Genomic DNA, 12,912 nt, shown 5'->3' on the forward strand with positions numbered 1-12,912 from the left:
GGGTTCGATTCCCGGTCAGGGAACAGTATTTTTTCTATTTTTTTTAAGTTCCTCGGAGGTATATTTGATCATACAATGTCAATAAACCTTGGAAATCAAATAATTAAAAACAAGCATCTTTGTCATAATTATAGCTGAATTGGGTTGACAATGGATGACCTTCGAGTCCAAAAGGTTGAGTAACACATTCAATTGTTTTAACTGTGACATAAAAATGTGGAAACACCATCAAAAAGTGGCAACTGAACCGTAGTCTTAAGAAACAGACAGGTTATATTCTATGAAAAATCAATTTATTACAAAATAAACATCTTCGTTTCTGTTTTGTAGTTTTTGTGATGCATTATCACAGAGTAATATGATGGATGATAACTGATAAAACTGTTACTGAGGTCAGTGTATACAACAGATCAAACTTAACTCTTGTCCTATCAGAGAACCTAATCTACAATACAGACCTGCAGGTACGAATTACATTTAAGATACGGATTTAAGTTATGTTTGATCATTATGACTAGTATTAAAAATATAGGAAAGAAAACTGAACATGCAAAGCATATTTACAAAAACAAAAATGAAACAACAATAAAAAAAAAAAGATGTTAAATGTTTTTCGCTCTTTACAAATTAGTATTAAAACCCCAAATTATTCTAAGCACAACACTGAAATGGAAGGTGACACTTTCAAATTGCATGCTGGAAATTTTTTTTTTTGACAAAAACATTAATTTCTAAATAAGTTTCATTTTTGCAAATCAGCATTCAGGACCTCAAAAATGAAACCCAGCGCTAATAACAGGTACCAAATACATTTTTAAATATTGCGTACGATATCTTGGCAACATCAACTGTAATGTAATTGCAGGCCACAGCCAGTCTTTTCTAAGACTGTCAAAATGCAATTTAGTGAATATGTATGCTATGAGCCATTAAAAAAGTAAGTGGGAAAAAAAAATATTTAAAAAAATGTGGTATATTTCAACAAACTAAATCAGTCGCTGTCAAATGTGAACTTTAGAAAATACTTTTTAAAATTCGAAAAAGCAGAATTTGCTGGAAAGTTGAGACACCTTGTATAAAATAAAAATAAAAACTACACAACTGTGAACAGTGTAATGAAAATCAAGTCTTGTATACGATCTTCACCCTTGCTGTCCTTTTAAATAAGGCATTTTCTTCTCTTCACTTCATGATATCAACTGAAAAACAAGAAATGTACCCATTATAACAGCTTCTTATTGACCAATCGATTATAAAATACTGGATTATCACTTTGGAGGTACTTACACTTTTAACTGTAACCCGGATAAATTCCTTTCTGCTGGTCAGATCAAAGTCTGGATACTTGTCATAAACCTACAACAAAGAGGAAGTTCAAAAGTTATAAAATGATTTGGAAACTTTTAAGGTTGTCAAACTTTAGAGGAACATGTTCATATCTATTGTGGTGAACTACACCTGCATGAACTTTAAGGTGCAGAAAGCGATTTCTGAGAATCACTGGCTACGTTTACATGCACAACTTTTCTTTCAATCGGACTGAATTCATTCCGATTGATGAATCCGAACGTAGTGTTTACATTAACGCTAAACATGTGATCGGGTTGATGTGTGTGTTGATATGTCACAAGCTTCAAATCGGAATAGATTTTTTGACATGCACGGTTTGTGCATAATAACCATTCTCCTACATTTGATCTTTACTTGTTTAAACAGCAGACTTAATACTTATCCATTTCTGGTCATAATTTGGAGACAATGAGCATATGAACCTTTGTGCCGTGCTGCTTATTCATAACGCTGTAAAAATGTCCCTCCCTGTCGTCTGTGGATGAGAATCCATAGTAGTTGTCCAGCGCATCATACGTCATTACCAAGCGGCAACCTCCCCGTCTCTCTCTTGAAACCAACACGGAAGTGAGTTAAACTGCAATTCATTAACTGGCCGCTTGGCCTGGCTGCAGAAGTGAGTCAAATCTGTATCTCCCTCATGTTAAAATTACCAACTTTACAGCAGAAAAAAACATGTTTACAGCCTGGATCTCTATGTGGCTTTGGTCTATACAGCTAATTTTGCCCTTCATAACAACTGTGAGGGGGGTGAATTTTTTTATAACTCGTCCGTTTAGTTGATTAATATTTAAATTTAAGGGTTTGGCCACTTGAGTGACAGATGGATTGCCGCTGTCAATGCTAGCCGTTTGTCTGCTGTTACTAGCCGTCACTTCACCTCAGCAAATGTTAGCTGCTGAACTTGCCTTCTCTGCAGTGTTTGTGCTTTTTTTCGGGATTATTTCATAAAATTTAATACTTGGGTACAAAGCCCACGTCTTTGGATTCCGTCGTTATCGTTTGAGAGAACAACCAGCGCTGTATTTCAGTTGTTTTCCTCTGTGAACATGGATGGATGTCTGACAATTTCTTTGCTTTTTGGGGTTTTCAAATTTAAAACGTCAATAAAGGCTCGTTCGTTCTGCTATCATGGAACAGATGGATTATAATATGCTTATACTGTCAGATGAAATCATGCAGGCGTCGGCGCTTTCTCCGTCCGTGCATTAAATGCACATGAATGAGCGCGGATTTTCTAGCGCATTTACTTGCACTTCAAAGGCAATATATCTATGGTTTAACGGTTTAACCAATTTGAGAGGCGGCCAAAATCAGAATTTAAAATGGACTGAATAAGCTCTCTACGAACTTGAGCGATGCCGCGCTGAGGGACCATGAAAGAGTGACTGACATGTAACGTTATGCACATGTCACTGTCACGCACAAACACTCTCGAAGTAATACACAGTCTCACTTGTAGCCATGTCTTTTAACTATTATAATATTTCGAAGGGCAAAAATAGGAACTTTTAATTGGCTTTACATCATCAGCTAACTCGATCACGTCGAGCTAGGTGATTTCAGATAGCCAGGCTCATATCTATGGCCAGGCTTCTTAGCTCCACTCACGCCCCGCCTGTTTGCCTATTTTCTGTTATCCGGGAGTGACGCAAGGCCAAGATGGCGACGGCCGGCTCCGCCCACTTTAGGCTTCAAAAATGCTCTTCAGAAACCTACGGGTGACGTCACGGACACTACGTCCATATTTTTTTACAGTCTATGGTCATTACGCTATTTCAGCGTCATTGCACATGCGCAGTCCTTTCAGTTTAGGTTTTCAATCCGATCAAGTGTTTACATGCCCTCTCGATCGGATTAGAAAAGGAATAAACCACCCCTTTCAATCCGATCGAAATTTCATTCGGATCGAAGGCTGAAGGCTTTTCAGTCCGATTGAGCCATCAATCCGATTACTAACGGATTATTTGGTTGCATGTAAACGTAGCCAATGTTGAACACTGTTGATATTTGAAATCAATATTCTATTATACAGATATTTGTCAAACAAATTTCCATGACTTTTCCAAAACATTCAGGGTTTATTTATTTTTCCAAAACTTTTCCAGGCCTTGGCAATTCTTATTTTAAAATTCCATGACTTTTCCAGGTTTTTCCTGACCGTACAAACCCTGCTCTCAAAATAAGCCATTTTGTCCCCGATAAATGCTGTGAAATAACATACTTGTCGGGTAATCTGCTTCATTGTAACTTCCTCCAAGTTCGCATCTTTCAGGAGATCCTGGATCGCCTCCTTCAACTGGTCATCAGTTGGTGGTTTTTTAAGCATCTTGATCAATGGCAGATCATCATCAGAGCTTTCACTTTCATCTGGAAGGAAAAATACAGCATGATAAATAATATTTTAGCACTTTGCAAAACCAAAGTGTCTAGTTACAGTTTTGATATGATGCTAAAGGATTGCATGTCATTTTAATTCTAGAAAAAGAAAAAAAAAAAAAGAAAAAAAAGATTAGATTTGAACTTTTGGTATTGCATCCGGAAGAATTTTCTGCATTATTACCCTTGATCTTGCTTGCCATCTTTTTCCTTCGGTTGCTGCTGCTGTCAGCTTTCTTGGTTTTAGGGACAGGCTTTGCTGGAGCTTTTCTCTTTGCCGCAGGCTTCTTGATTGTCTAGAAAAAAGTTGTCAATTATGATGTCAGTTTGAATGCAATTATCAAATAGGTATCTAACTGCGAGAAAGAAAAACAGTTGGAATAACAACACATTTCTGGAGCATCAGCAGATCTATAAATCTAAAGTGCTACAAATGTACTTGTTATAGTGTCAAATAAAATTTTGCCATTTCTGACAGAAGCGGTTCAAAACTCTTCAGAAAGATATAGCAGGTTTCGTTATCATCAAATTAAGCTTCAAATGAACTAACTGTTAATTAGCATTTCTGCGGATACAGGCCTGATTTAAAGGGTCCCTATTATGGATTTTTGAAAATGACCTTTCATGTAGTGTGTAACATAGCTCTAAGTGCATGAAAACATCCTGCAAAGTTTTAAATCTGAAAGTGCACCGTATATAAAGTTATTGTCTTTCAAAAGTAAGAGTCGAGACTGAGTCAATGAAATGAATTGTTTTTCAAACGAGTCATAAGCCGTTTCGTTGTGACATCAAGACGAAACATTAGCATATTGCCCACCCACTTATTGCGCGCAGACACCAGGGAAAACTTGAACCTCAAACACTGCAGCTGATTCCTGTGGATCCTGGATAGCATAATGTCGAGAAGACGCTGTGCTCTACAATGTGAAGGTAAAGCCAGTTTTTTTTTCACTGCCCCAAGGACGAGCATGTGAAGAATCAGTGGTTAAAATTCATCTTTCCCATGATATCACAGCAGTATAATCCTAAACTTTTGCTGTGTTCCCTTTATTTCACTGACGACTGCTTCTCAAATCTCGGAGTTCAATGCAGGATTCACAACCCGCTTGCTCTTGAAAGATGGTTTTCAAAATACTTAGTTTTGAGTTTTATATTGTGTAGGTCTCCTGCTAACTGACATTATTACTGTCTTACTGAAATTCTTCTGCTAATCAGTTGTGGGCCACGATTACCTAAAACTGTGTCTATTAATGCAGATTGTCTGTCTATCTCACTACTTTGAGGAAATATTTGTTTTACCAACGTTTATGTTACATCAGATCATTCACTCTAGAGCTTGGCTAATGTATATTGTATACATGCACTGTTATTGATACAGTTTCCACGTGTTCACCTAGCCTGGGTTTCCCCATGCCGCCTTGAGCGCAGCGCGATTTTATTCACGCTGCTAGGCAGCCTGGATACCATGGACCAGATTTTCGCCTCAGCGAGGGGACCAATCACAGAACGGGGAGGGAGCAGCAAGACGATGACGACGTCTATGCGACACACCGAAGCAGTTTGTTTATATCTATGGATCCAAAATGGCAGCAGACGCGAAGTTACCTCTCGGTGCAGCCTTAGATAGTGTTCTAAGTAGTTTAGAACGCACGTTTATTTCGTCTTCTTCCTCGTCGAATTTCTGTCGCTCTACATACGTCATCTGGTAGAATTTAAACGATTGGCTATGAGCTACGTACAGGCGCATTTGATAGACATTCGTAGCGCCCAATAAATGGCTCTGGGCATTCGTAAACCACGCCTCAAATACAAGAAAATGAACATGCGGTTCCCAGACCACGTCTCAATGAGAAAGAGGTCTGACGTTAGCCAGGCTAGTGTTCACCGCAATATATTAGAAAAAAACTCTGTAAATAAATTAGTACAAGTAAAATAATCGGTTTGTTGATGGACATACACTTGTTAATGCTGATGGTGAGGAATTACAGTTGCAACATCTCATATAATGTACCTCAAACTGAGTAGTGTATCACTGAGAAACGTCCTGCTCGAGCCGTCCTTGCGATGGAGGTTCCGGTTGAATAACAGTTCTTCCAGTGTTTCATCATCGGACTCGCGCTCGCATTGATATGGTAAAATCAACGTCATTGTTCATTACTGTCTTTAGTTTACAGTGTAGGAAGTCTCAGGACTAGCAGAGCTGACGTTGTTATGGCAATGGGCGGTTTTGTTTTCAACGGTAGGCCAATCACAACAGACTGAGCTGTCTGGCCAATCAGAGCAGAGTATATCGCGGAAAGGTGGGATTTAGAGATTGATTCATTTGACGAATCGTTTGAGAGTCATTGAAAATGTGATGATGTGCAAATGTATATTATGAGGAAATTAAACAGGTTTTTGACCTTTGATGCATGTAAACATGTTGTAGGAGACTCCACAACAACATTAGGAAACTTTAAAATAGCATAATAGGGGCCCTTAAACAGCATACTAAAACTACAAGCTCACATGAGCTTGAATTTATTTTAATTGTTACAAAATTTCAGAATTCAAAAATATTAGCAGTAAGTGTTTGTGTCCAAACCTTTTTTACAGTCTTGTCTTCATGAACATCTTGGTCACTATCATCTGATGAAGTCTGATCTGACTTTTTGTCAGATTTCTTTGTGGACTTCATGGTGGAAGATTTCTTCTTCTGGGGAGATTTCTGTTGATTTATAGACAAAACACAAGCAATGTAAACACAGTAAGACTGCAGTTCAAAACTCTTCGGAAAGATATCGTTTTAATTTTTATCAAATTAAGCTTCAAATGACCTAATTGTTATTCAGCATTTTTGCTGACATATGCCTGACTTACAGCATACCAAACCTACAAGCTCAAATAAGTATAGATGCACCAGTCGACCGCCCATAAATTGGCTGATCTCTATAACAGACTTGCACACAAACTGCACTGCAATAATTACCCAAATGTAATTTGTGTGGAAATATTGCAAAGTCTGTATACAGGACATTATCAACAATTTTAAAAGATATTTCAGAGTGCAAAAATATTACTAGTAGTAATTGTTTGTGTCCAACCTTTTTTACAGTCTTGTCTTTATGAACATCTTGGTCACTATCATCTGATGAAGTCTCATCTGACATTTTGTCAGATTTCTTCATGGACTTCAGGGTGGAAGATTTCTTCTTCGGGGGAGATTTCTGTTGATTTATAGACAAAACACAAGCAATGTAAACACAGTAAGACTGCCTATAGATGGTCTGAACAATAAAACCATAAATGTGGAGAATTTATGTTAAAATCGTTGTCATGTGTGTCACATTTCCAGTGTCAACTAAAACTCAGAAATGTTCTGAAGGTGTCAAATGTAAATTTGCTATTTCTTTCAGAGGCGGTTCAAAACTCTTCAGAAAGATATAGCAGTTTTCTTTGTTATCAAATTAAGCTTCAAATGAACTAATTGTTATTCAGCATTGTTGCCGACATATGCCTGACTTACAGCATATCAAAACTACAGGCTCAAATAAGTATAGATGCGCCCATAAATTGAAACTTTTTGTTTTTGTTTTTTTTGGCCGATCTCCATTCCGGACTTGCACACAAACTGCATTGCAATAATTTTCCAAAATGTAATTTGTGCGGAAATATTGCAACGTCTGTAAACAGGACATTATCACAGGCCAGAGACGGGACATGCTGAAGATGGAAGCAAAGAGATAAACACAGAGGCGCCAGCAGAGGAAATACTGTACCAGAGACCACAAGCTCACTGCTCACGATGTTTGAACTTTTGGAAGAAAAATATAAATATTGAATTTAGGGTGGGGGTTTATATGAATGCATCTTTGAAGGGAACTGACTGTCTTCAGAAAAGAAAATGCCATCAAACCTTTTCCTCTTACCCCCATTTAACGCCTATTAAAGTTGTGTTTATAAATATTTGAATCAGCCATGAAAAGTCATGACTGGTGCATCCTTACAAATAAGCTTGCATTTATATGAACAATTTTAAAAGATATTTCAGAATGCAAAAAAAATTACTAATAGTAAGTGTTTGTGTCCAACCTTTTTTACAGTCTTTTCTTCATGAACATCTTGGTCACTATCATCTGATGTAGTCTGATCTGACTTTTGGTCAGATTTCTTTGCGGAATTCATAGTGGAAGATTTCTTCTGAGGAGGAGATTTCTGTTGATTTGCAGACAAAACACAAGCAAATGTAAACACAGTATTATGATTGTCTATAGATTGTCAGAACAATATAAATGTGGAGAATTTGTTCAAATCTTTGACCACACAATGTCAACTATAACGCCTAGAAAAGCAAAAGAAACATTTCACTCACTTCTTCCTCGTCGCTGTCTTCTATAGGAGCAATACAATCTTTCACTTTATCAGAAGATTTATCTTCACTGTCTTTATTTCTTTGACTTGCTGTGGCTGACTTCTCAGTGCCCTTACTGTTCTCTTTACTCTCTTCTTCTTCATCGTCGTCGTCATCATCATCATCACTGCTGGAATCAGAGACAATGGGTTTGGACTTTCCACTTTCTACTTTTTTCTGTGGCTTTTTACTTTTGGATGAAGATTTTTCTCTTTTGGCATCTTTGGTCGTCTTCTTTTTCTTCTTTAGGACAGGCTGCAGAGGATAAAACAAACAAAGTCGTTGGTAAACAGCAAAAGAAAAACTCATCAGACATTTAATCTCCAGCAGTACATTGGCATTAAATGTGTATTGTTATTGTTCAGAAAGAAAGATCTCACCTTTCCTGAGTTGGTTGGCTGTACAAGAAATCTCATGATCCTCTCAGAAAGAACAATTTGCGTTCCAGTCCTCTCCAGATCAAGAGTCTGACAGATGGTTTTGAGCAGTCCCTTTTGAAGCCTGCCAGACAGACAAAAATCATTATCACACCCACTTTAAACCAATCACAACTTAATTATTGGACTTCACATCAGATGGAATAAACTACTAATGGTTTTATTACGTGCATGCACATGGCGTCACTTCACAAAAATAACATTATTGTCCTAAAATATATACATTACACAGTATTTTTATTTATGAGTATGTGCCAATATTGTATATTTACTTGCTTCTTTATCAGCATTGGTCAGAATTCAAATATCAATGCATCTCAACCAAAAAATTTTATTAAGGTGAAGATGCTTCCTCTGTAACAGCTACATCTGTGAGTTATTTTTATAAAGTGGTGGGGACAACATCGGACATGGCAAAAAGAATTTAATAATTTCTGTTTTCATGCCTTGATTTACCACAGATTTTTTTTTTATATACATATACACACACACACACATATACATATATATATATATATATATATATATATATATATATATATATATATATATATATATATATATATACACACACACATTTTATATATACACTACCGTTCAAAAGTTTGGGGTCAGTAAGATTTTTAATGTTTTTAAAAGAAGTATCTTCTGCTCACCAAGGCTGCATTTATTTGATTAAAAATACAAACAAAAACAGTAATATTGTGAAATATTATTCCAATTTAAAACAGCTGTTTTCTATCTGAATATACAGTAAAGTGTAATTTATTCCTGTGATCAAAGCTGAATTTTCAGCATCATTACTCCAGTCTTCAGTGTCACATGATCCTTCAGAAATCATTCTAATATGATGATTTGATGCTCAAGAAACATTTATGATTATTATCAATGTTGAAAACAGTTATTTACATTTTTATTTCATGATGCTATGATGAATAGAAAGTTCAAAAGAACAGCATTTTTACTGTTTTTTTTTTTTTTTATCAAATAAATGCAGCTTTGGTGAGCAGAAGATACTTCTTTTAAAAACATTAAAAAAATCTTCATGACCCCAAACTTTTGAATGGTAGTGTATGTATATATATATCCAAAGTAGTTAAATAGACTTACTTTTTCACTTTCTCCACCTTTTTGTTGTAAAGGTCACTGTCCGGCCCAAAAGGAAATCCATTAAATAGCCGAAGATTTTTCCGCAGAGCTAATGCCTGTATGAACATTAATCAGCATTATTAAGTTAATATCAATCTGTAACATATGTTTTTTGGGCATTTGTTTGTTAAACGAGTTCTCAAACTAAACCTTACAGTTCCGGGTCGATCATATACAATGTTATGCAGAGGTTTGAGCAGAGGGACTTTAAGCTTTCCGATGGAGTGATTAATCCGTGCAATGTCTCCCAGTTTGTCACCTCTTCCCGTACTCTCAATCTTCAGCTTTTCTTTCTGTCTACCCATTAAATCAAGTCTCTGGATGATTTTTTTCTCCCGTTTTCCTTCAAGAATTTCAGGTTCGACTGAAAAGACAATTACAAAAGGACAATGATGGTAACTTTTGAGTGGGCAATCCAAGCTTCATTTAATTTATGAGCTGATGACAATTAAATAAAAGCTCAATACAAAGTTATGTTGCTTAACATTAATTGACATCATGAATAACATTTCTTGAAAGAATAGATTTGGCATCTATTGTTGGTATTATTCAACTTACACAATTTGACTCTGGGTTTAGACTTGCTTTTGGGTTTTTCCGCTTCATCCTGCCCTGCATCATCAGATGGACTCCTCTTCCTTTTCTTCTTCTTTTTCTCCTCCTCCTCCTCTTCTACTTTTATGCTGTTTTCATCCAGGAAAGGATCAGGAACATCTTCTGTCTTGACAGCTTCATTTTCTTTACTCATGATTGGAATTTTTTCAGTTGATTCCTAGATTAGATAAAAGAACGGTGTTGTAATCGTCAAATTCAACAGAATATCATAGTAGTAGTATTACTTATATAATTTACATACACAAACGACACCTCTATTCATCGACGCATATCACATCAACAACAGTGAATGCACTGTTACTGCAGAACGAATTTGGCGCGTGTTTGTATCCCAGTCGTATAAGGCACAGACACAAACCTTTAGCATGCTAACAAACTATAAAATTACGACCAAATGTAAGGTAAACTGGTGAAAATGTAAGATATATAAGCAAAGTGAGTGAAAATCAAACTTTTCAATATGCATGTGCTTCCGACTTAAAGCTTTTAGGCGGCGAGAGATTGATAGCACAGAAGACTAACGTTAGCTTATTTGTCCCGCCTACTTGCTCACCAAAACACAATTATATTCCCTTTTGCAACAAATCATGACAAGGCCTGCCTTCGTGTATGTAAAAACACAACTTAGAGAAAAGTATACAGTTTATAAAACCTCAATAAAACCCATGCGCTCACACTTTAAAAGATATAACGTTACTCACTGAGTGTTGCTGCCTATTGGTGGTGATGTACGTGCGCAGTAAACATGGCGTTTGAAAAGAAAGGGCGGGCTATCACGTGACCACGCGGATAAATTCATATTAAAAGGACATGTCTCAAAAAAATACAATTCTGTCATTTTTACACACCCATGTTTTTCCACATTAGTATGACTTTATTTCGTTGCATGGACCAAAGATCTAATTAAAGTGTATGGTGACTGAAGCTGCCTGTCAGTAACATGTTTAACACGTTCTCTAACATCTTTGTTACATATGAGGCTGATTAAATTCAATGTGTGGCATTAAAAAATGTTGGGATCACTTTATAATGTATAATCTTTCATTTAGGACCAGATACAAGTTCAGACACAATGTCTGGAAATTTTAATTTAAATAGCCTATTTTCCATAAAATATATTTAAGAAATGATGTTCTCTCACTGTAAAGGGAATTGTGTTTTGACATTAGTTTTTACATCTGATTAATTAATCTGATTAGTTTACTTTTACTAACAGCAGGGGGCAACATAGTAAAAGCTATTGTATAATGTGAACCAGTAAAAATAGCATTTCGACAGCATTCACTACATTTGGTGCATGCATCATTTGTCACATAATCACATTGCATGTTTCATTCAGCAAGTACTTTTTTTATAATCATTAAAGTAGTTATTTAGCATTTTTAATTTTGAGTAGAAATGTTACATTATTAAGGACTGATATCAAATAAGGAATCAAGAAAAAACATGTTAAAGATCATAGCTAAATACAACACTGTGTACAAGTCTTCTATGCGCACAGCAATAGTGATAGTAAGTTAGAGTAGTTAAGGAGCCTAGATAGTATTCTATTCTGACCACATATCTCCATACCACACATTTATGATCCATCTCACCTGCTGATTCAGTAATTACTCATTCATTCATTTATTCATTCATTCATTGACACATGGTCAGTTATGCAATTATAATATGTAGGCCTGCAGTGAAATGAGCAATTGCACATTTTATCCCATGTTCAAATAGGTGTACTCTTAAAAATAAAGGTTCCAAAGGGGTGCTTTCACAGCGATTACATGAAATAACTATTAAGATAACCTTTCAGTGAACAGTTCTTAAAAATAAATAAATAAATAAATAAATAGTGTGAAGAACATGTTAATAACCTAAAGAACCCTTTTCCAAAATAAAGAACCTTTTGTGCAATGTTTAAAGGTTCTTCAAGGAACCATCAATGTCAATAAAGAACCTTGATTTTAAGAGTATATTCATTTGAAACCAGTCAAATCAACACCTGAGGTGTTTAAGAAGAGTTTTGTGATATGTTATGCTTTTACATTGCAGGTTTGCTAAAACCAGAGGCTGACTAACATTAATAACCCACAGTTGTGTACAGTAGAAACGGCTACCATGGTACAGTTGAGACACCCATTCTCTAAAACTGCTAACCTGAAAATGTAACAAACGTTTAAAAATGTCAATTGTGATTCATTGATTCCTTCTTCCTTTCCTTTTTTGCTTTTGTACCAGGGAAATGCCCCAGTGAGAGCTTTGTAGCTGCTACCTTTTTTTTTGAGAGTTACATATTCCCACCATATTCCCTTCACAGAACACTGATTATCAGGTTTTAGGTTATGAAACCCGAGTTTGATAAATCAACTTGCAGATGCATGTCCACTCTGTTCATACTACCCAACCATGGACTTTGTTTTGAAATGTGTGGGAAAAGTTATTTGAATCAAGCGTAGGTTTAAGGTCAAAGTTGAACCACCCACGACGAACAAAGAATAGTTTGCTTTTTAGGTGCTGCGCGCGCGCAGGTGTAGATCTCGTGACCGTGAAGGCTTTGATTTTTCCAGATGATTACAACGCGGCTAATTTTTTTTTATTTTA

General features: G+C 36.1%; 1 protein-coding gene across 4 annotated transcripts; it reads right to left on the reverse strand.

The window, feature by feature from the left end:
• Window positions 1-271: 271 nt before the first annotated feature.
• dek (DEK proto-oncogene) lies at window positions 272-11,087 on the reverse strand. Of its 4 annotated transcripts, none has more exons than XM_082149339.1 (13): window positions 11,018-11,087; window positions 10,264-10,477; window positions 9,861-10,069; window positions 9,667-9,761; window positions 8,500-8,620; window positions 8,081-8,374; window positions 7,801-7,923; window positions 6,813-6,935; window positions 6,314-6,436; window positions 3,914-4,025; window positions 3,575-3,720; window positions 1,288-1,356; window positions 272-1,199 (listed from the first exon to the last, which is right to left on the reverse strand). In XM_082149339.1, exons 2-13 carry the CDS (start codon window positions 10,451-10,453, stop codon window positions 1,188-1,190), a joined length of 1,617 nt encoding a protein of 538 aa, XP_082005465.1. In that variant the 5' UTR covers window positions 10,454-10,477; window positions 11,018-11,087; the 3' UTR covers window positions 272-1,187. The 4 variants fall into 4 exon arrangements, with proteins under 4 accessions (XP_082005465.1, XP_082005466.1, XP_082005464.1 ...); XM_082149340.1 differs by having other exon boundaries at window positions 11,022-11,073; XM_082149338.1 differs by lacking the exon at window positions 11,018-11,087 and adding an exon at window positions 10,562-10,597.
• Window positions 11,088-12,912: the final 1,825 nt, after the last annotated feature.

This window comes from Leuciscus leuciscus (genome assembly GCF_965113295.1).
Source record: "Leuciscus leuciscus genome assembly, chromosome: 20".
Taxonomy (NCBI): Eukaryota; Metazoa; Chordata; class Actinopteri; order Cypriniformes; family Leuciscidae; genus Leuciscus; species Leuciscus leuciscus.

Bases quoted from the DNA above. Each gene is read 5' to 3' on its own strand.
- dek (XM_082149338.1), bottom strand. From the start codon at position 10,582: ATGAATAGAGGTGTCGTTTGT. The intron at 8,375-8,499 runs GTGAGATCTTTC...TATCCTCTGCAG, and splicing joins AGCCAACCAACTCAGGAAAG to CCTGTCCTAAAGAAGAAAAA. The intron at 3,721-3,913 runs GTAATAATGCAG...TTTTCCTTCCAG, and splicing joins GATGGCAAGCAAGATCAAGG to ATGAAAGTGAAAGCTCTGAT.